At 53.2% G+C, this 22,357-nt stretch overlaps 1 protein-coding gene across 1 annotated transcript in view; it reads left to right on the top strand.

Annotated features, from left to right (window-relative positions):
• TENM2 (teneurin transmembrane protein 2) overlaps nucleotides 1-22,357 on the top strand; it is a 154,859-nt gene that overhangs the window by 110,319 nt on the left and 22,183 nt on the right. Inside the window, exons 9-15 of the mRNA XM_056107981.1 lie at nucleotides 662-929; nucleotides 3,742-3,885; nucleotides 5,336-5,585; nucleotides 12,020-12,040; nucleotides 14,940-15,172; nucleotides 17,191-17,345; nucleotides 18,577-19,451. Of these exons, the coding sequence (XP_055963956.1) occupies nucleotides 662-929; nucleotides 3,742-3,885; nucleotides 5,336-5,585; nucleotides 12,020-12,040; nucleotides 14,940-15,172; nucleotides 17,191-17,345; nucleotides 18,577-19,451 (1,946 nt within the window). The remainder of the gene's footprint in view (nucleotides 1-661; nucleotides 930-3,741; nucleotides 3,886-5,335; nucleotides 5,586-12,019; nucleotides 12,041-14,939; nucleotides 15,173-17,190; nucleotides 17,346-18,576; nucleotides 19,452-22,357) is intronic.

Below are 22,357 nucleotides of genomic sequence, written 5' to 3'. Positions count from 1 at the left end.
TGACACACAGGGCTATGTTTCCACGAAGGGCATTTCAGATTACTGACCCCTGTCACCGTCCACCAGTATAGCTTTAGACCCGCCACCATCATAGGTGGAAGCTGGGAGTTGTGATAAGCACCCCCTGTCGTGGCCCCTCATGCCTAGCTCGCCACGGAACTCACAGTCATTATTTGCATCTTCTACCCACACAGGATGGCTTGGGGAAAGAGACTCAACATGGACAAGTCATCCAAAAATAATAATAATTATAATAATAATAAAAATAATCCAAAATTAATTCATCCTGGGGCTGGAGTGATAGCACAGTGGGGAGGGCGTTTGCCTTGCATGTGGCCGACCCAGGTTCGATTCCCAGCATCCTCTATGGTACCCCAAACACTGCCAGGAGGGCATGAGTGCATGAGCCAGGAGTAACCCCTGAGTATCACCGGCTCAAAAAAAAAAAAGTAATTAATCCAAAAATAAGCCACTGGGCCCCTTCCTCCTAGGAGGTTAGCTTGAAGTTGAATTATTTTTTTTTTCCCCTATCTATTCCTCGGAGTCCAGCCCCACGGCCCTTGCACACGCTGGAGCGAGTGGCGACCACTCTGGGATGGGGGTTGGGCTGGGGGTGCTCCACTGCTGGCCCAACCATGAGCTTCCACACCCCCCCCCCAAGGTCCTGCATGAAGAAATCGAGCTGCCCGGGTCCACGGTGAAACTCCGTTACCTGAGCTCGCGGACAGCCGGCTACAAGTCGCTACTGAAGATCACCATGACACAGTCAGCTGTGCCCCTGAACCTCATCAAGGTCCACCTGATGGTGGCCGTGGAGGGTCACCTCTTCCAGAAGTCATTCCAGGCCTCCCCCAACCTGGCCTACACCTTCATCTGGGACAAGACGGATGCCTACGGCCAGCGCGTCTACGGGCTCTCGGACGCCGTGGGTGAGACTCTTCCCTACCGTGGAGGGCTGGTTTCAGCAGTGCCTGTCCCCTGTGTTGGGCACTGTCCAGTCACGGGGAGGAGGGGTCCCCGAGACAGCGACATAAACCTTTTTATGATGACCTTCCATCCTTCCAGGGCATGGAGCTAGGAAGCCCCAGTGAGCTGCAAGAGCATGGGCAGAGCTGGGTGATGGTGGCCGTTGGGATCCCCCAACCATGTGGCTTGACTTTGCCTCACTGACCAGATCCTTGGCATAGGAAATGCTCCCCCATTTGGGGTTGGAGAGATTGTACAGGAGGCAAAGTACCCTGCACTTTGACCCCTCACACCACTAAGGGTTCCCCAAGCACATGTGGATGTGATTGGGTGTGATTCCTGAGCACAGAACCAGAAGTTAACCCTCAGCACCACAGACTGTGGCCCCCAAATAAAAAAAAAATTTTAACTTTTTGGGTCATACCTGGTGATGCTCAGAGGTTCCTCCTGGCTCTGCACTCAGGAATTACCCCTGGCAGTGCTCGGGGGACCCTATGGGATGCCAGGGGTCAAACCCAGTCAACCATGTGCAAAGCCAACGCCCTACCCACTGTACTATCTCTCTGGTCCCAAAACCAAAAAAAAAAAAAAAAAAAAAGAAATGTTTCCCCTTTTGTTTATTTGTTGTTGACGGTAATGGGGCGTGCAGTCTACTGCCAAGTCACAGGGCTGGCCGAAGTCCCTCCTTACAAGGATTGCTTGTTCACATACAGTTCAAAGGAGATAGAAAAAGGAAGCATGTCTGTGGTGTATTCGATATGCCAAATACAGTAACAAATACGGGTCTAATTCCCCTGACCCTGAAGGAGCCTCCAGTACGGCACCATTGGGAAAGACGAGTTTGGAGAGGCTACTAAAATCTCAGGACTGGGACGAATGGAGATGTTACTGGTGCCTACTTGAGCAAATTGATGAACAAAGGAATGACAGTGATAAAGTGATACAGTTCCAGAGAGATAATAGTACAGCAGGGAAAGTGCTTACAATGCAGCTGGCTGACCTGGGGTTCAATTCCCGGCATCCCATATGGTCCCCCTGAGCAAGGCAGGAGTGAGCCCTGAGCACAAAGCCAGGAGTGAGCCCTGAGGACCACACAAGGTGGCCTACAACTTTAAATAAGAAAGAAAAAGATAAATGTTTGATTCTTCCCCTAGTTTTCTTTTTGTCTTTTATTCACCAATTAGATCCCAACTAGTTACCTGAAGTTACTTACTGGTCCAATAGGTAAGCTATCTAACCTTCCCCTGATAGTTTAAAGTTGTCATTATTCTTTGTTTCATTGGCCCTACTGGAGATGGTCATCTTTTTTATTTTTGGGGTGGGGGGATGGTGATGTGGGTCACACCCAGGGGTGCTCAGGGCTGATTCCTGGCTCTGTGCTCAGGGATCACTCCTGTCAGTGCTCAGGGAACCATATGGGATGCCAGGAATTGAACCCAAGTCATCCACATGTAAGGCAAACACACTATCTGCTTATTGTCAATCCAGCCCCTATGGGTAAATAATATAAACTAATCTCTAATTGAGGTTTGCTTGGGTTGTATTTTGGAGGGGGTTTTTTTGTTTGTTTTTGTTTTGTTGTTGTTGTTTTTGTTTTGTTTTTTGTTTTTTGGGATTTTTTTTTTTTTTTGCTTTTGGTTTGGTTTCTATTTGGTTTGGTTGGCTTCAGGAATGCTCAGAGCTTATTCCTGAGGAGTCTGAGCTCTGAAATAGGGTGGTGCTTGATTTGATGGGATTCGGTGTAAGATAAAGCACATCTTCCCTCTCTCTCAGGATTGCCAAACAATAAACAAAGCTTCGGAGATTCCCCCAGAACTAAACACGCAACAATAAGGATGAAATTTGGTCCAAAGAGAAATAATACAAGACCTCATATCTCTATAGCCGCTTTCCAATTAAACATGCATGACACCTGGCCTTTGGTCACCCCATATTTCTGAGACAACTTCCCCCAGCCAGTCCCTTTTCACCCCCCGGGGAACAAAGGCACCCCGAGGAAGTGGGAGCTACCACAGAGCGAGAACTAAAGTCTTCACCTGCTGCCCTCCAAACCCTCTCATATCCACTGGTCCCTGGACACAAGCTAGAGTTTTGCAAATAGTTTTTGGATTGTGCCCCCCAGTTGATTGGCAGGCTGCGTCCCACCCCCTGTCTCTTGGGCATCCCAGGCGAAGTTACAAAGATCCAGAGCCCGCACTAGCCTCCTCAAGGGGCCAAAAAGATTCCAGGTCCCATTCTCCTTGTGAGTGACAATAAACAGCTTAGAGTGATCCCTGAGTGTGCCCGCCTGAACCTCAGAACTCACCTGCATCATCCAGGTTGATTCCGACAGCCCCGCTATTCCCTAGAGAAATCTAGGAAGGTCTTCACACACCCCCAACACACATACACAGACACACACAGACACACACACACACACACACACACACTTCTGACAGCCCCGCTATTCCCTAGAAAGATCTAGAAAGGTCTTCATACACCCCCAACACACACAACACAACACACACACACACACACACACACACACACACACACACACACACAGCCCACTCACCAGCCCCCGAAGGAAGCTGTCTAGAATTTTCTGGTGCACCCAAGATACTATGCCAAGTTCCCAAAGCTGACTTTGGCTTGAGTTGTCTGGGCGTTTTGCAGAGTGAGGGAGGAAGCGGGGAAGGCAGCCCGCCCCAGCTCAGCCAGCGCCGCACACATATGCGTGTCTCGTTCTTTCTGGGAAACCCAGGAGCAATCCCGGGACCTCTCTGTCTCCCGCAGTGTCCGTGGGCTTCGAGTATGAGACATGTCCCAGCCTGATCCTCTGGGAGAAAAGGACTGCCCTCCTGCAAGGCTTCGAGCTGGACCCTTCCAACCTGGGCGGCTGGTCTCTGGACAAGCATCACATCCTCAATGTCAAAAGTGGTACGTGGGCGGGGCCGGGCAGGGAGGGTGGAGCCATGGGGGGGGGGGTTGGCCTGGCACAGGACCGACCAGGGCTCCATCCCCGACATCCCGTAGGCTCCCCCAAGCCCGCCAGGAGTGGTCCCTAGGTGCAGAGGCAAACGTGATCCTGAGCACTGCTGAGTGTAACACACACCCTTAGTATGGAAGCTCAGCCCCTTCCCACCAGGTGTACCCACCTCCCCTCTAGAACCTTCTCTCCCACCTAACCCTGTTTTACAACAGGCCCTCTATGCCCCAGCCACTTTTCATCAGATGCCAGAAATGCTCAGGACTGCCCCAAGTTCGTTCGTTCTTTCTTTCTTTCTTTCTTTCTTTCTTTCTTTCTTTCTTTCTTTTTATTGAATCACCGAGAGATGCAGTTACAAAGCTTGCATGATTGACGTTCAGTCATACAATGATCAAACACCCATCCCTCCACCAGTGCACATTTTCCCCCACCAATGTCCTGAGCCCCAGTTCTGCTGATGTGTCTCTGCAGTCCCCAAGTCACAATTCTGCCTTCATCCTCTCTCGATGGTGATCTCGCCCCATGCTCTGGCCTTGGGGCTCACCCAACTCACCACAGCGATTTCAGAAGGCAGTGACATTGCGGGGCTTATTTAGTACCTGTATTGCGAACCATAACACCCAAAAGGAGAGAGGAAGAGGGAATGTGCCTGCCATGGAGGCAGGGGGGGTAGGAAGGGGGGGTGGCGGGAGGAATGCTGTGAATATTGATGGTGGAGAATGGGTGGAAGGATGGGTATTTGACCATTGTGTGACTGAAACATAATCATGAAAGTTTGTAAGTCTGTAACTATCTCACAGTGATTCATTTTTTTTTTCCTTTTGGGTCACACCTGGTGATGCACAGGGATTACTCCTGGCTCATGCACTCAGGAATCACCCCTGGCAGTGCTCAGGGGACCCTATGGGATGCTGGAAATCGAACCCGGGTCGACCGCATGCAAGGCAAATGCCCTACCCACCATGCTATTGCTCCAGCCCCTCACAGTGATTCATTTAAAAAATCTTTTAAAAAGAAGGGGCTAGAGCGATAGCACAGCGAGTAGGGCATTTGCCTTGCACGTGGCCAATCCGGGTTCGATTCCCAGCATCCCATAGGGTCCCTCAGCACCGCCAGGAGTAATCCCTGAGCATCACCAGGTGTGACCCAAAAAGTAAGAAAGAAAGAAAAGAAAAGGAAAGAAAGAAAAGGAAAGGAAAGAGAGAGAGAGAGAGAGAGAGAGAAAGGAAGGAAGGAAGGAAGGAAGGAAGGAAGGAAGGAAGGAAGGAAGGAAGGAAGGAAGGAAGGAAGGATTCTTTCTTTCTAGAAAGAAAGATTGCAGGGCTTAGGGGGAGACGGGTCTCCCCACCCCCACTTCGAGGCTGAATCTTCCCACTGAGCCCCTTCTCCCCCCGCCCCCAGGCATCCTGCACAAAGGCACGGGGGAGAACCAGTTCCTGACGCAGCAGCCGGCCATCATCACCAGCATCATGGGCAACGGCCGCCGGCGCAGCATCTCCTGCCCCAGCTGCAACGGGCTGGCCGAGGGCAACAAGCTGCTGGCCCCCGTGGCGCTGGCCGTGGGGGTGGACGGGAGCCTCTTCGTGGGGGACTTCAACTACATCCGGCGCATCTTCCCCTCCCGCAACGTGACGAGCATCCTGGAGTTACGGTAAGTGGCGGCACAGGAAGCTGAGTTGCCGCCCCCGCTTCGGCCACACGCAAGTCTGGGTAGATGGGGGCGTGTGGAGCGTGGGGGGGTCGCCGTTTCTCGACTTGTCTCCCACTTTTGACCTTGTTTTCTTCCCTGTGGCTCCCCCGTGCGCATTCACGCACACACACGCACACGCATGCATGCACATGCACATACATGCACTCACACATGCACACACGTGCACACACGCACGCATAGACACGCACGCACACATACGCACATGCACTCGCACATGCACACACGTGCACGCACACACACAACACATGTACGCATGCATGCACGCACAGGCACACGTACGCGCACATACCACACACATGCATGCACACACATGCACTCGCACATGCACACACGTGCATGCACACATACGCACATGCATGCACGCACAGACACATGCACGCACACATACACACACGCGTGCATGCACACGCATGCACACACATGCACTCGCACATGCACACATGTGCATGCACACATACACACACGCATGCATGCAGACACGCACACACACATATGCACATGCATGCATGCACACACATGCACTCGCACATGCACACACGTGCACGCACACACACACGCACGCATGCACGCACAGACACACGCATGCACACACGCACTCACACATGCACACATGTGCACGCACACATACACACATGTGTGCATGCACACACATGCACTCACACATGCACGCACAGACACACGCACACACACATACGCACACGCATGCATGCACACACCTGCACACACATGCACTCGCACATGCACACACGTGCACACACACAGCACACGTGTGCATGCACGCATAGACACACGCACGCACACATACGCACACGCATGAACGCACACACATGCACTCGCACATGCACACACGTGCACGCACACACACAACACACGCACGCATGCATACACGCACGCACAGACACGCACGCACGCCCACACACGCAACAGTTGACCTTGCAGTTCTCATGCCCTGCCCCACACCCCCGCGATTTTTTTTGCCCCGTGCCCCCCTGGGGTTCTGCAGGGGGCAGACAGGAGAGCCATGTGGCCCCAGGCTGAGAAACGCAAGTCTAGAGAATAAACAAGTGATGGGCAAGGACTAACCCCCAAGCCTGGTATCCATTAAGGAAGTGGGGGGATGCTTCATGCACCTATAAAACAGCCGCCCTCTCTGTGATCGAGGTTTTCAATCCGTCATTGGCCAGAGGACATGGGGGGGGGGGGGCGTGGGAGGCAGGGATGGCCAGGGTCCCTGCAGTTTCCAAGCCTCTCTGGGTGATTCTAACCAAAAAGCTAAAGATCCGCCCTTGAAGCTTGTTGGTCCGACGCAGCGGTTTCTCATCGTCCCTTTGTCCCCAACCTGGGTTTCCCATGCCACCCCTGGTGTAGCCAGGAGAAGGGCCAAGGCCTTCCATGCCCTTTGGGTGAGCTCTGTAGAAGATTCTGGTAGCTGTTCAAGTGCCTTGGGCTCTGTGTGTGCCAGATCTCCGGGACAAGTCTGGGTCTCAGCCCTTTCCCTGGGTTCTGATTCGGAATCCCTGCAGGAACCCAGCCAGGGCACCCAGGGTCACCCCTGGCCTCCCTTAATCTCAAGCCCCAGACTCTCCTCCCACTCAGTGCTGGGCTAAAGTTCTTGAAAACCCTCTTCTGGGAAAAAGATCCTTCCCGGTCTCTCAAACCAGCAGGGGGAACCACAAGTAGGGGAGAAAGGAAACGTGTCTACGGGAAGAGGATGTGTTCCCTCCTGGTCGGCTGAATGAGCCAGAAAGAGTAGCAGGTCGCACTGAGCACTGAGCACTTGGAGCACATATTGGTGACCTGATCAGCATCTGAGTGACCTTGGGGGAGTGGGGGCAGTTGAAGGGTACTGGGGGGAGGGGCAGGGTGAGAAACAGAACAGGTAGATGCCCAGCCTCCTAGCCCAGCCAGACAGGACCGTCGGGTGGAGTCTGAGAATACAAGGAGGGGTGAGAGGCAGCGTCTAAGAGCGCCTGCCCAGGGGGGCCGGGCTGAGTGACCGCAGCTCCAATGGGCACTAGGACAGGACCCAGGCTTTGCGGGAGCTAATTGGCAGAGGTTAGACGTGGGAGGTCATGAACCAAAGGCTGGTCTGTCTGCGATGCAAAAGCCTCCCAGGAAGCAGCTGGTGACTGTGCGTCACTCAGAGCAGGGGGGCACAGGCGTGGGGATGGAGGAGACGGTGTTCCTGTGCGTCTCACCTGCCACCTCCTGTCCTCCCTTCATGGGTGATCCTCCAGCCACCACAGCTACTTCCGGCTTCGTCACGATTCTCGCAAAATGCTTGCAGGCCATCTGTGAGCACAGCGTGTATGTGTGTGTGTGTGTGTGTGTGTGTGTGTGTGTGTGTGTGTGGCCATCCCCAGCATCCCCAGAAATGAACAGGCACCTTCTGGTCTTGAAAGACCCTCTTGACCACCTTTGAAGACGCGTCTTGGCAATCCCCTCTGGCTCTCTTACCTCTCTTTTTTCCTCTTGCTCTAGACCTTTCCACCATTTGGTTCTTGAGATTCCTGGCACGGAGGCAAATCTAAGACTTGTTCGTGGGTCCAGGGTCAGAGAGTAGGAAGGATTGAGGGGGTGGAGGATTGGGGGCGGGGGGACAAGTAATGCTTAGGATTTGAACCCTAATATTTGAGTGGATGGAGGTGCCTTCCCATACGGACCTCGCTGCCCTCTGATGGAGGAAGAAGAAATTGCAGGTCGCTCTTGAATCTCAGTATTAATCGAGGCTGGAAGTTGCATATTGCTGATCATGGCCATGGGTCCAAGGACAAGGCCTGAGGTTAGGACTCTGTTGAAGATGCCACCAGGCTGCATAAGTCTTTGGGATCCTGGCAGGGGAATTTTTCTCTTTTTTTTGCTTTTTGGGCTATACCTGATGATGCTCAGGGGTTCCTCCTGGCTCTGTACTCAGGAATTACCTCTGGCGGTACCTATGGGATGCTGGGAATCAAACCAGCCGCATGCCAGGCAAACGCCCTTCCCACTGTGCAATCGTCCCAGCCCTGGCAGGGGAATTTTTGTAGAGCATACAGGCCTTTGCACCCCTGCGACTTGATGAGAACTTGGCCCTTTGCTTGAAAACAAACCATTTCAAAAAGAAAAAAAAAAAGAAAAAAGAAAAAGAAAGAAAGAAAGAAAGAAAGAAAGAAAGAAAGAAAGAAAGAAAAAGAAAACAAACCAACCATTTCCTTTTTGGTTTGTTTGGGGGCCACACCCAGTGATGCTCAGGGCTGACTCCTGGCTCTGCGCTCAGGGATCACTCCTGGCAGTTGCTAGGGGGACCCTAGGGGATGCTGGGGATTAAACTCAGGTCAGCTGCTGCGTGCAAGGCGAGCCCCCTCCCTGCTGGACTATCGCTCCACCCCGAGTTGCAAATTTTGGAGCACTGACTTTTAACGCCAACATCACAGTCTTTTGAATTTGTTAAGCTCTAGGAGATCAGTTGATCTGGGCATCTGAGTTGTGTCCTCTTTGTCCTTTAGAGGAGAAGCACTGAGGAATAAACATTCTGTCTTTCCCCCGTTGGGTTGGGTCTCCGCTTACTAAGGCTTCGGGAAGCCTTCTCTCATCCGCGCAAGGATTTGTTTGAGTTAATTAAATGTTAAATTAATAATCATTTGCAGTCAGAGAGACAGGACTGCGGGTAGGGTGTGTTTGCCTTGCGTGGTGTCCAATCCGGCTCCAGATCCTGGCTTCCTGTTAGACCCCCCCCCCCAGTAGTGATCTCTGAGCACAGAGCCAGGAGTCAGTCCTGAGCGACCCCCTGGGTGGCTCCCCAAACAAACCAAGATTGGGGGAGATGTCCCAGAACCCTCATGTCCAGCAGCTGTGGGTATCTTGGGGGAGACCTCACACCTTTTTGTGTTTGCCATCACCTAAAAGCTCTGCGGGTGGAGACTCACCACCCAGTTTGCTCTTGGGATTAGGAGATAAACCTTGGTTGGCTCTCTCGGCAGCCAACTTCAGGGAAGTTTGATGGGCAGGGCGGAGACCTCCTGAAATTGTTTGTGGGTTCCGAATCCACACTGGAACTGCGTGGGCCAAGCCTGTGGGTGAGTCACATCTGTCCCCAGCCTTCCCTGAGCAGAATCTGCAGCTGGCTCTCAGAGGGCCAATGGGATGCTCAGACGGAAGTTAAGGGCCGTATAGAGTCCCACAGAGGTAGGCTCAGCCTGCACTGCAGGTTTTGTGTTCTCTAGGCCCCGTCCACAGAACGTGTGGGTGCGTGGGTCACCTGTGGCTATCTTAGGGAAAGTGTCTCTTTGATGCAGCTGTGGTGGCAATGGTCCTGGGTTAGCCTAGTTGTGACCTCAACCCCCTCCCCAGACCCCTCCTCAACACCCCTCCCCGACTTCCTATGATCACGGGGGTCTCCATGGGCCCTGATAAGTCACCCTCTCACACACACACACCCGCCTTCTTTGACCCCCTCCTCTCTTCCCCTCCATCCCCCCCGCAGATGACAGATAAATCTAGGAAAATCAGGTGCCCGGATGAGGAAGTAGATCAGGCCTCTAGATAAGATGTCTTACCCAGTCTTTTCACAAAATCTTCACACACACACACACACACATCTCCCCCCCAAAAAAAGAAAAAGGAAAAAAAGTGGAATTGATATTGCAATAATTAAGAGCCAAATATGACTACCACTGGTGGCAGATAACATTTCACTTTCATTAAGCAATATAAACTAGACGCGAGAATTCCCGACAGCCACCGTGCCACGCCAAGCTCTGCAGAATGAATCTTAAATTGCACGATGTCACTCAGAGCTCCGGAGTTATCAGCATCATTTAATTAACTTTTTTTTTTTTTGCAAAAAATAACTAACACATCAGAATAAAATATAACCAAAAAAAAAAAGTGATCCCTGTGCAAACTCATCTCGAATGATGGCCCCCGGGAGAGGTGTGCACCTTGCCCGAAGAAGTGTGACCGCCTTCCATCTTCCTAGCCTCATTCCAAAGCGTCCCCCCACTCCCCCCACTCTGACCTGAAAGTCTGGGAATTGGGGAGGGGGCAGAGGGGAGGATGCCTGTTCTCTCCTCGAGGCCCTTGTCTCGCTCCTCTTCCCCTGCACATAAATGGCTTTCAGACCTTTCTTGTTGGTAAGGGAAGAACACATTTTTATTCTTTAAAAAAAAAATAGGGGGCTGGAGTGATAGCACAGCGGGGAGGGCGTTTGCCTTTCACGCAGCCGACCCGGGTTCGATTCCCAGCATCCCATAGGGTCCCCTGAGCGCCGCCGGGAGTGACTTCTGAGTGCAGGGCCAGGAGGAATCCCTGAGCATCGCCGGGTGTGATGCTAAATAAATAAATAAATAGAGCTGGAGCTGGAGCCGGAGCCAGAGCCAGAGATAGGGCAGTGGAGGGAGCATTTACCTTGCAGGAGGCCGAGCCTGGTTCAATCCCCAGCATCCCTTAGGGTCCCTTGAGCCCTGGCGAGAGTCATCCCTGAGCACTACTCTTTTTTTCTTAATCCAAAATAAAAAAAAAAATAGAAACAAGGGCCAGAGCGATAGATAGTACAGCAGGTAGGATGTTTGCCTTGCATGTGGCCAACCCGGGTTCAATTCCCGGCATCCCATAGGGTCCCCCAAGCACCACCAGGAGTGATTCCTGAGTGCAGAGCCAGGAGGAACCCCTGAGCATCGCCAGGTGTGATCCAAAAAGAAAAAAAATGGGGAAAAAGGAAAACATAGCTTTGCCTCAGTAGAAAGAAAGAAAAAAAGAAAGAAAGAAAGAAAGAAAGAAAGAAAGAAAGAAAGAAAGAAAGAAAGACGTTGCTTTGTCATTCACTGAACCCTTGAAGATGAAGGATCTTGTTCTCCAGGGCCCCGGGTCCGGGTGGGCTTGCAGGCTTGGGCATGAAGTCGGGGAGGACAGAAGGGCACGGGGGCAGGAAGGGTGTGGGCAGGGCTCTGTCTCACATGAGATCAGCACTGATGGAGAGAAGATACAGGTCATGCCAGCACAGACACGCAAGCAGGTCATGGCCCTGAACCCCTCAAAGCTTGAATATGGCTTTGGGGGCTTCCGGACAGTTCCCCATCAGGGCCCAGAGGGGTGGTGCTCAGCAAGTCCAAATTTGCCCCCTTTAAGGAAAGGCCACCAGCCCCTTTCATCTGTCGTCTCATCAACAGCCCCACCTTGCTAGTTCGAGGGTCCTGGCTCTTCCTCCCTTACACCCCCCAAGTCAGGGAGGTTCTGAGCTAGAAAAGCAACACAGTCAGACTTTGTGGCGGGGAGGGGTGGGTGGATGGGTGGTGAAGGGGTCTTGACCCAAGTCGCCAAAAAATGTTCTGTTTGCCTCGTCACCAATTCTCCCACTAACTGTTTGTTCTTTCTCCCTCTGTTTTCTCTCTCTAAAGAAATAAAGAGTTTAAACATAGGTAAGACAGAGCTCTTTCCCGGGTACTGTGGTTCTGGTCCGTGTGCTGCCTGGCATCTGCTTGCTGTCCTGTTGCTTCTCGTGGCATGCTGTAGATCTTGACATACTTACTCCCGGAGAGGAACTTTTTTTTCTTTTAATGTGTTCATTGTGGGTTGTGGTGATGATAAGCTTTTGCAATTATAAAATGCAGTCAAAAAGTACCCAAGGGTCTGGAGCGATAGCACAGCAGGGAGGGCGTTTGCCTTGCATGTGGCCAGCCCAGGTTCGATTCCCAGCATCCCATAGGGTCCCCTGAGCACCGCCAGGAGTAATTCCTGAGTGCTTGAGCTGGAGTAACCCCTGTGCATCGCCAGGTGTGACCCATAAAGCAAAAACAACAACAACAAAAAATCACCCAGGGGCTGGAGCGATAGTCCAGCAGGGAGGGCATTTGCCTTGCATGTGACTGACCTGGGTTCAATCCCCAGCATCCCATAGGGTCCCCCCCAAGCACCGCCAGGAGTAATTCCTGAGTGCATGAGCCAGGAGTAACTTCTGTGCATTGTGGGGTGTGACCCAAAAAGCAAAAAGCAAAAAGCAAAAAAGCACCCAAGTAAGCTGATGGTCATGAGGGTTCCCAGGAGATGCGGGTACAAGATCATGAACCTTCCACCAACTTTGATTCCGACTGCACTGTGTGGGCTGGATGGTCAAGGCAAACTTCCGGCTTTGGTGATGTTGAACTGGATTCACTGATGCTTTAATGAACTGGAAACGGGTCCAAAACTCATTCTCAACTCATTAATGATTTTTTTCCCTGGGATAGGCAGTCATTGAAGGAGGGAAAGAAAAAAAAAAACCAAGCTAATTGCCAATCTGCTGGTCAGAATGAAGCCAGCATTCTGATGGATTTGGTACTTTCCTGGCATGCAGTGGCCTTTGAGTCGTGTGATGGGTGTGGGTCAAGTACTTTTTCTGTCTAAATGTCATTTAGCAGCTCCCCGGTCAGTGCTCGAGCTGGATACCGTTCACACACACGGCACGAAAGGGTAGTTGACACGCAGGGGACAAAACATCTGTGGCACGGAGTTTGCCATGTGGACTTCATGTCCAACACATGTTCCACATGCCTCGTGTGCAACATGACACATGCGTAGCGTACATTCCCCCTGCCATGTACAACACACACACCGTGAACAGCTCATGGTGTAAAATACACATCACGTGTATTGCACAGCTAGTGTGTGATGCGCCCATCTCATAGGACACACGAGTGATCTACAACATCACATGCACATCACGTACAACACTCGTGTACAGCAAGTCACGTCCGACGGGGACATAGTAACACACGTACCATTCAAGGTGCAAGCTTAAACACACGTGCAGTGTGGCACACACAGACCCCTGCCCTTGGCTCTGCAAAGCTGCTGACCCCAGAGCTGGCTGTGCACCGTGTTGGCCCAGTTGTTGGAACGGGAGAGATCTCCGTCTTCTGGGGAAAGCAGCCTTGTGCTTCTGAGCCTCCTGGCCCGTGGTCATCCGCCTGGCATGAGAAAGTAGTCGGGGAGTCTGAGACAGCAGGACACGCACACACATACACAAATGCACGCACAGCACACACATATACAAACATGCACATGCATACACATATGTACACACATATACAAACATGCACATGCATACACATGTGTACACATACACGCAGACACATGCACACATGTACACATATGCATGTGCCCACACATACATGTATATGCACACAGGCATGTATACATGCATACACATGCACGCACACATGCACGTGTGTACATGCACACATGCATGATCATACATGCACATGCACATATACACGTGTACACACGTATGCACGTGCACACATGTGTACATGCATGCACATGCAAACGTGCACACATACACACATGCATGCATGCATATGCACACATGCACATATGCACGTGTACACACATGCACGCACGCACATGCACACATGAACGTGCACACATGCATGTGTACATGCACACGCACACATGCACACGTACACGTGCGCGCACATGCACGTGTACACACATGCATGCATATGCACACCTGCACACATACGTGTGCACACATACACATGTACACACGTGCACATGTGTACACACAAATGCAAACATGCACATGCACAAATAGATACATACACACATGCACTCATGCGCGTACATGCATATGTTTGTACACACACACTTGTGAGCGCACACACACCGTGATTGTCAAGCTCTGTTCTGACTGGAAGCCCCGGCAGTCCCGTGTCCTCAGCAGCCCCCTCCAGAGAGCCCTCGGTGAGCCAGCCTCCCAGCTCCCCCACCCTGCCCCGCCCCCTCGGCAATGTCGACTGGGGGCCTGAGAGCCGGCAGATGCCCCCTTTGTCCTCACACAGTGCCAGGCTCCGCCGAGGACAAGCACAGATGCAGTGACCAATGCTGCCCGTGACTGACAGAGGGAAGATCCGGGTTGGCCCCCCAGCACTACTGATGCAGTGATCACTGAGGGCCGTGTGCAGGCAGTGAAGGGGGCTGGGGATGTGGGGGGGGGGGTGTTGTGAAAGCACCGGACCTTCACAGCAGCGCCAGAAGGTGTCCCGTGTCCTGGTGAGGGAGGCCACGCCATGCCAGGAAACACACACACACACACACACACACACACATGGCCCCCGATGCCCAGTAGCCTCTGGCCAGTTGTTTGCAGACACTTTCCAGTTCAATAAAGCCACCGCCAAGAGACACGCGTGTCTTGCTCAGATTTGTGTCGTGTCGTCCGTCTCGGGGCCCAGTGGTGGCCTGTGGCCCCGTCTCACCTCTCTTCGTCTCTCTCTCTCTCTCTTTCTCTCTCTGTGTCTCGTCTCCGTCTCTCCCTGTGTCCTGCCGCTGCCTCTCAAGCAACAACCCGGCTCACAAGTACTACCTGGCGGTGGACCCCGTGTCCGGCTCCCTCTTCGTGTCCGACACCAACAGCCGCCGCATCTTCAGAGTCAAGGCCCTGAGCGGCGCCAAGGACCTGGCGGGCAACTCGGAGGTGGTGGCGGGCACGGGCGAGCAGTGCCTGCCCTTCGACGAGGCCCGCTGCGGGGACGGCGGCAAGGCCGTGGACGCCACGCTGATGAGCCCTCGAGGTGAGGAGGGGAGACCCCAGCCCACCCCCAACCACAGCTCTCCTGGCAACCAGCCCACCCGAAGCATTTCCTCTGGGTTGGGTTTTCTTATTTTGATTTTTTTTTCTTTTGGGCGGGTTACACCCGACGATGCTCAGGGGTGACTCCTGACTCTGTGCTCAGAAAGTACTCCTTGGCAGTGCTCGGGGGTAACTCCCAGGTCTGTGCTCAGAAATTACTCCTGGCAGTGCTCAGGGGGGACCCTATGGGATGCCGGAGATCGAACCCGGGTTGGCTGGGTGTGCAAGGCAAATGCCTTATGCACTGTATTTTAGTTCCAGCCCAAGGTTCTCTTATTTAAAAAAAAAAGAAAATGAGTGGAGTTCATGCCCAGTTCAATCAGCTTAATCAATGGCTGAATAAATAGCAGTCTTCCTACACTGAAATAAAAAAAAAAAAGTGTCTCTGGAGTGATAGTATAGCAGGTGAGATCTCTTCTGCTTGCATGCAGCCTTGAATGGGTTCGATCCCCGGCATTCTGCCTCATTCCCTGAGCCCTGCCAGGAGTGATCCCTGAGCACAGAGCCGGGAGTCAACTCCGCCCAAGCATTGCTGGGTGTCACCAAAAGAAAACCAAACAAACAAAAAAAAGTATCTGAAAAGTATCATGGGCCATTCTTGCTTGATGCTGCCCCTTGTCAGGGGTCCAGAGGAAGTGATTAGCCCCAAGGTGCAGCAGCTTGGGAAAGAACAGGACACAGAGGTTGTCCCCCCTCCCCCCGCCCAAACCTCTTCATCATTAATGCATCTCCAGTCGGAATCAGAGTGTCCAGGGGGCAGAGAGAGAGGACAGTGGGGAAGGCGCTTGCCTTGCGCACAGCTGACCCGGATCCGTTCCCCGGCACCCGCTGTGGTCCCCTGAGTCCCCCTCTAGGAGTTGGCAGTGAGCACAGCCGGGGCATCCCACACCCCCTAAATCAGACCTGGTGTGCAGGGGCTGGAGTGATAGCACAGCGGGTAGGGCATTTGCCTTGCACGTGGCTAATCTGGGTTCGATTCCCAGCATCCCATATGGTCCCCTGAGCACTTCCAGGAGTAATTCCTGAGTGCATGAGCCAGGAGTAAACCCTGTGCATCGCCGGTGTGACCCAAAAACAAAAAGAAAAAAACAAAAACCTGGTGTGCAGCCTTTGGTGGTAGTTGGGAACGGTTCCCGTTTCCAGGGTCTCTGGGTGGGATGTCCGTGGAGCTGCAGGCTCTGAGCGAGGCCATGAGGGGTGCAAACAGGTTGGAGGGCCCCGTTCTAGCTGTCCTGGCAGGGGTCTCGGGGTTGGGGACTTGGGTGAGATGCAGAGAAGAACGGAAGTGCCCACCTGCATCTTAGCCCCTGCACCTTAGGGGTTCAGGGGAGAGAAGATGAACACATACACACACAACACACACACACACACACACACTTCAAGGGTCTCTACATTGTTTTGGTTTTGTGTTTTGCTATTTGGGCCACCCCCGGCCGATGCTCAGGGGTTCCTCCGGGCTCGACACTCAGGAATGACTCCTGGCAGTGCTCAGGGGACCCTATGGGATGCCGGGGATTGAACCTGGGTCGGCTGTATGCAAGGCAAACACCCTCCCTGCTGTGCTATTGCTCCATCCCTTGGAATCGATTATGGAGGGTGTCATGAAGTGGGGTTGGTGGCCGGAACCCGGGGTGAGAACTGCATGTCATTCCCAGTCATGCTTTTAGCATCCCTGACCTTGAGGGGCCGTGTCTGTCCTACAGAAAGTCAGGGCATGTACCTCCATCCATCCCTTTGCAGCCGTAGCCAGGTTCTGTCTGCCGAGGGGTGGAGGGGGAGGCAGAGAATCAGGCCCCCAGCAGCTCTGACCCAGTGCTCGTGAGTCTGGGGTTGATAGACCCGCCCCCTGTCCCCGGACTCTAGCGTGGTCCCATTCTGCAGAGATTCTCCCCACGTTCGTAAGCCACCCCTCACCCCCACCACAGTCCAACCCCCCCAACATCCCCTTGTCTCGCCCAGGCATCGCCGTGGACAAGAACGGACTCATGTACTTCGTGGACGCTACCATGATCCGGAAGGTGGACCAGAACGGGGTCATCTCCACCCTGCTGGGCTCCAACGACCTCACGGCCGTGCGACCCCTGAGCTGTGACTCCAGCATGGACGTGGCCCAGGTGTGACCCCCCCCCCGCCTCTACCTGCACCTCCCTGGGGTTTGCCCCTGTACAGCCTGAGGGGGCGGAGAGCTGGCGGGGAGGGGGACACAGGGGTCCCCGGCCAGGATGGATGAGACGGGAGTGAGGGGGACACATCAGCACAGCCCTGCCTCTCGCCACCCTTCCCCGTCATTACTGCAAATGTGAGGATGCGTCCTTCAGAGAGGGAGGACAGCGGGGGGTAGGGGGGAGCGCTGGTCTGCATGCAGAAGACCCGGGTTTGGTCTCCAGCATCCCACAGGGTCCCCCAAGTCCTACCAGGAGTGATTCCTGAGCACAGAGCCAGGAGTCAGCCCCGAGCACTGCTGGGAGTGAGCCCCTAAAAAATAAAAGCTAGGTCTGGGGTAGAGCTCAGGGGTAGAGCATTTGACTGCAAAACACTAGGTCTTAGTCCCCCCTTCACACACACAAACACATACAAACACATACATGTGCATGTGCGCACACACACACACAAACTCATGCATACGCAAATCTACACATAGACGCACAAACACACATACATACACACAAACACATACACAAACACATAAGTACACACAAACACAGATACACACAAGCACACACAGATACATACACATACATGCACAGATACATGCACAAACACATACATATACACAAGCCACACACACAAATACATAAACAAACAAACAAAACACAGACACATATAAACACATACAAACTCACATAAATTCATGCACACAAATACATACAAACACAAACACACACACAAACACACATACATGCACAAACACACATAAACACACACAAACACAGAGATACAAAACACAAACACATATAAGCACATAGAAACACAGACACACAAACGCACACACAAGCATACACACAGATACATTCACATATATGCACAAACACATGCTCAAACACACACAAACCACACACATACACAAACACATAAGCACACAAAAAACATACACAAACACATGCAAACACACAAACATACACAAATACGTGCACACAAACACAACCAGACACACAAACACACCAATATATACATGCACAAACACACACTCATAAACACAAACACACGCAAGCACACAAACATACACAAATACATGCACACATAAACACAGACACACAAACACACCAATGTATATACAGGCACAAACACACACACAAGCACACCCACCCCCAGCCCGAGCGCCCCCTGAGCCGCCGTGCCCCGCAGGTGCGCCTGGAGTGGCCCACGGACCTGGCGGTGAACCCCATGGACAACTCGCTGTACGTGCTGGAGAACAACGTCGTCCTGCGCATCACGGAGAACCACCAGGTGAGCATCATCGCGGGGCGGCCCATGCACTGCCAGGTGCCGGGCATCGACTACTCGCTCAGCAAGCTGGCCATCCACTCGGCCCTGGAGTCGGCCAGCGCCATCGCGCTCTCGCACACGGGCGTCCTCTACATCACCGAGACGGACGAGAAGAAGATCAACCGGCTGCGCCAGGTCACCACCAACGGCGAGATCTGCCTGCTGGCGGGCGCGCCCTCCGACTGCGACTGCAAGAACGACGTCAACTGCAACTGCTACGCGGGGGACGACGCCTACGCCACGGACGCCATCCTGAACGCGCCCTCCTCCCTGGCCGTGGCCCCCGACGGCACCATCTACGTGGCCGACCTGGGCAACATCCGCATCCGGGCGGTGAGCAGGAACAAGCCGGTGCTGAACGCCTTCAACCAGTACGAGGCCGCCTCGCCCGGCGAGCAGGAGCTGTACGTCTTCAACGCCGACGGCATCCACCAGTACACCATGAGCCTGGTGACGGGCGAGTACCTCTACAACTTCACCTACAGCGCCGACAACCACGTCACCGAGCTCATCGACAACAGCGGCAACTCCCTCAAGATCCGGCGGGACAGCGGCGGGCAGCCCCGCCACCTGCTCATGCCCGACAACCAGATCATCACGCTGACCGTGGGCGCCCACGGCGGCCTCAAGGCCGTGGCCACGCAGAACCTGGAGCTGGGCCTCATGACCTACGACGGCACCACGGGTCTCCTGGCCACCAAGAGCGATGAGACCGGGTGGACGACTTTCTACGAGTAAGTCCAGCTGGGGCGTGTGGTCTCTTCCTGGCGCTCTCCCCACCTTGCCCGATCCGTGGCTTGGCCTTTGTCCGATGCCTCTCTTACGTGGCACTTAGGTTTCCCCCAACTTAGACATCAAGATGGTACCCATTCCCACTCCCAGATACCTCTAGAAACTCCCTGCCAGGGCCAGAGAGATAGCAGAGTGGGTAGGGTGCTTGCCTAGGTCGCCACAGACCCCGGGTTAGATCCCCCGAGCACTGCCAGGAATAATTCCTGAGCCAGGAGTGAGCATTGCTGGGTGAAACACCCCCCCCCTCACAAAAGAAGAAAAGCCAAAAAATTAAACCTGAACCATAGAAACTAATTGATTTGGGGCCAGAGCGATAGCACAGCGGGTAGGGCATTTGCCTTGTATGCGGCCGACCCAGGTTCGATCCCCGGCATCCCATATGGTCCCCCAAGCACCTCCAGGAGTAATTCCTGAATGCAAAAGCCAGGAGTAACCCCTGAGCATTGCTGGGTGTGACCCAAAAAGCAAAGAAAAAAAAACTAATTAATTTGACAGTTTGTTTGGGGACCAGAGAGAGAGTATAACAGGCAGGGTGCTTGCCTTGCACATGGCCAACCCCAGTTCGATCTCCAGCATCCCCAGTGGTCCCTAGAGCACCACCAGGAGTGATCCCTGAGTGCAGAGCCAGGAGTCAGCCCTGAGCATCCATGGGTGTGGCCCCAAGAGAAAATAAAACTGAATCATGAAAATGAAGTAATTCAATTAATTTCATGACAGTGGGGTCAGAGCAATAGCACAGCGGGGAAGCATTTGCCTTGCACGTGGTCAACCTGGGTTTGATCCCCAGCATCCCATAGGGTCCCCCGAGCACCGCCAGGAGTAATTTCTGAGTGCAGAGCCAGGAGCAACCCCTGTGCATTGCCGGGTGTGACCCAAAAAGGAAAAAAAAAAAATTTCATGACAGTTTGGGGGCCAGAGAGATAGCATAGCATGTAAGGCACTCACCCTGCTCGTGGCCAGCCCAGGCTCGATTCCTGGCACCCCACAGGGTCCCCTGAGCACCGCCAGGAGTGATTCTTGAGTGCAGAGCTGGGAATAACCCCAGAGCAATGCCAAGCATTGCCCCCAAAAATAAACAAACAAAAAGGCGTCTCCCGTGTAGGGCTGGGAATCCTTTCCAAGTGGAGGATATTGGCCATATCCAGCACCTGGTCGATCCAGTGTTGATTAACTCTGCTGATTATGCATGGTTGCCGAGGGTGCGGAAATTAGAATCTATAAGGCTGGGTCCCTGTGGGGGCCCCCTCTAATTTGCCAGTAGGTCCAACAACACGCTTGATTGCACAGACAGGTAGATAGACTCTAAATTTCCTCTTTAAGCAGAAGCAGATCAATACGGATAAAGTGCTAGGTATATTAAAAAGATGGGCAAGCCAGTCATATTTCCCCAAACAATTATCTCCTACTGATCAGTCTGCCCCCCCCCAGCCCCCTGAAACCCCTCTCCCTCCTGAGGAGGCAAGGAGTGCCCAGTGCCATGGGTATTAAATGCTAGTGGGAAACCGCGTGGACACGACTTCCCTAATTGCCGTATCTCCTTGATGGGGAAGGATCCAGGAATACCCCCCTCCCCCCGTGCAATGGAATCCCTTGTTTGTTTTCTGGGTAACTAGTTGACGCTAGCTGGGAATTTAGGCAAGACAGGGAGGGAGTTTTCCTACAAAGGAGAGGTGCAAGAGGACCGAACCCCTCATTGTCCGGGGTGCAAATGGTCCACGGATATTTCCTCTCTGTTTTTGCCATAACCGGGCTTGGGAGAATGTGGAAGGAAGCTGGTGCCACCTGCTGGACAAGCTGAGCATTGCAGCGTGCCTCTCCCAGTTTCCTGCTCCTCCCGTCCTGGGGATTGTGGGGGTCTCTCCTTGTGGCAGCTCAGAGTGAAGGTCCCGCCATGGAGGACAAAGCACCTGTGAGAGCTGGGGATGACCCTAAAGCCGCAGAAATGATGTCGGGCTGAGAGGCTTGATGCCTAGCTGGGAAATAGTCCGGGAGGGGTTCCAAGCTCAGGGAACTCACGAGCATGATTTTAATCCTTCTTGAATGGAACCGAGAAACATTCCCAGACTTACCTAGAAATTGGCTCTTGGAAAGAGTCGCTTTTCCGCTCCACGTGTGAGCAAACCCAGGCCAGTGATCTTCGGGTTGTTGTTGTGATTTTTGCTTTTTGGGGGTCACACCCCAGCGATGCACAGGGGTGACTCCTGGCTCATGCACCCCAGAATTACTCCTGGCGGTGCTCATATGGGATGCTGGGATTCGAACCCAGATGGGCCACGCGCAAGGCAAACGCCCTACCTGCTGTGCTCTGGCTCCGGCTCGGAGTTGTTGTTTTGGTTTTTTTTTTTTTTTCCTGAGACTCCTGCAGCTGTGGCAAGATTGGTAGTTATTGGTCTCTGCGGTGGCATGACATGATTGGTGGGATGTTATATGCAGAGTGGTGAGTTTGGGGTCACTGCATATGCATGATGGAGCATTTGGTGGGACGGTGTGAGGATGGTGTTGAAGCTTTGGTGGTGAGATTGGTGGGACTTGGTATGTGTGTGGGCAGCAAACTGGGTTCAAAACTTGGCACACACAAATGGCACTTCTTATCGGGACTGCAAGCTTTAGGCAGAATTTGAGAACTAGGGGTGGGTAAAAAAACAGGCACTGGGGGCTGGAGCTATAGTACAGAGGGGAGGGCATCTGCCTTGCATGCGGCCAACCCAGGTTCAATCCCCAGCATCCCATAGGATCCCCCGAGCACCTGAGTGCAGAGCCAGGAGAAAACCCTGAGTATCTCCAGGTATTACCCAAAAAGAAAAAAAAAAGCATCATGGCCACCATCCCTCACTGTATTGAGGGACCA

This window comes from Sorex fumeus, unplaced genomic scaffold (genome assembly GCF_029834395.1).
Source record: "Sorex fumeus unplaced genomic scaffold, SorFum_2.1 ptg000187l, whole genome shotgun sequence".
Taxonomy (NCBI): domain Eukaryota; kingdom Metazoa; phylum Chordata; class Mammalia; order Eulipotyphla; family Soricidae; genus Sorex; species Sorex fumeus.
This window is presented reverse-complemented; position numbering and strand designations above follow the sequence as displayed.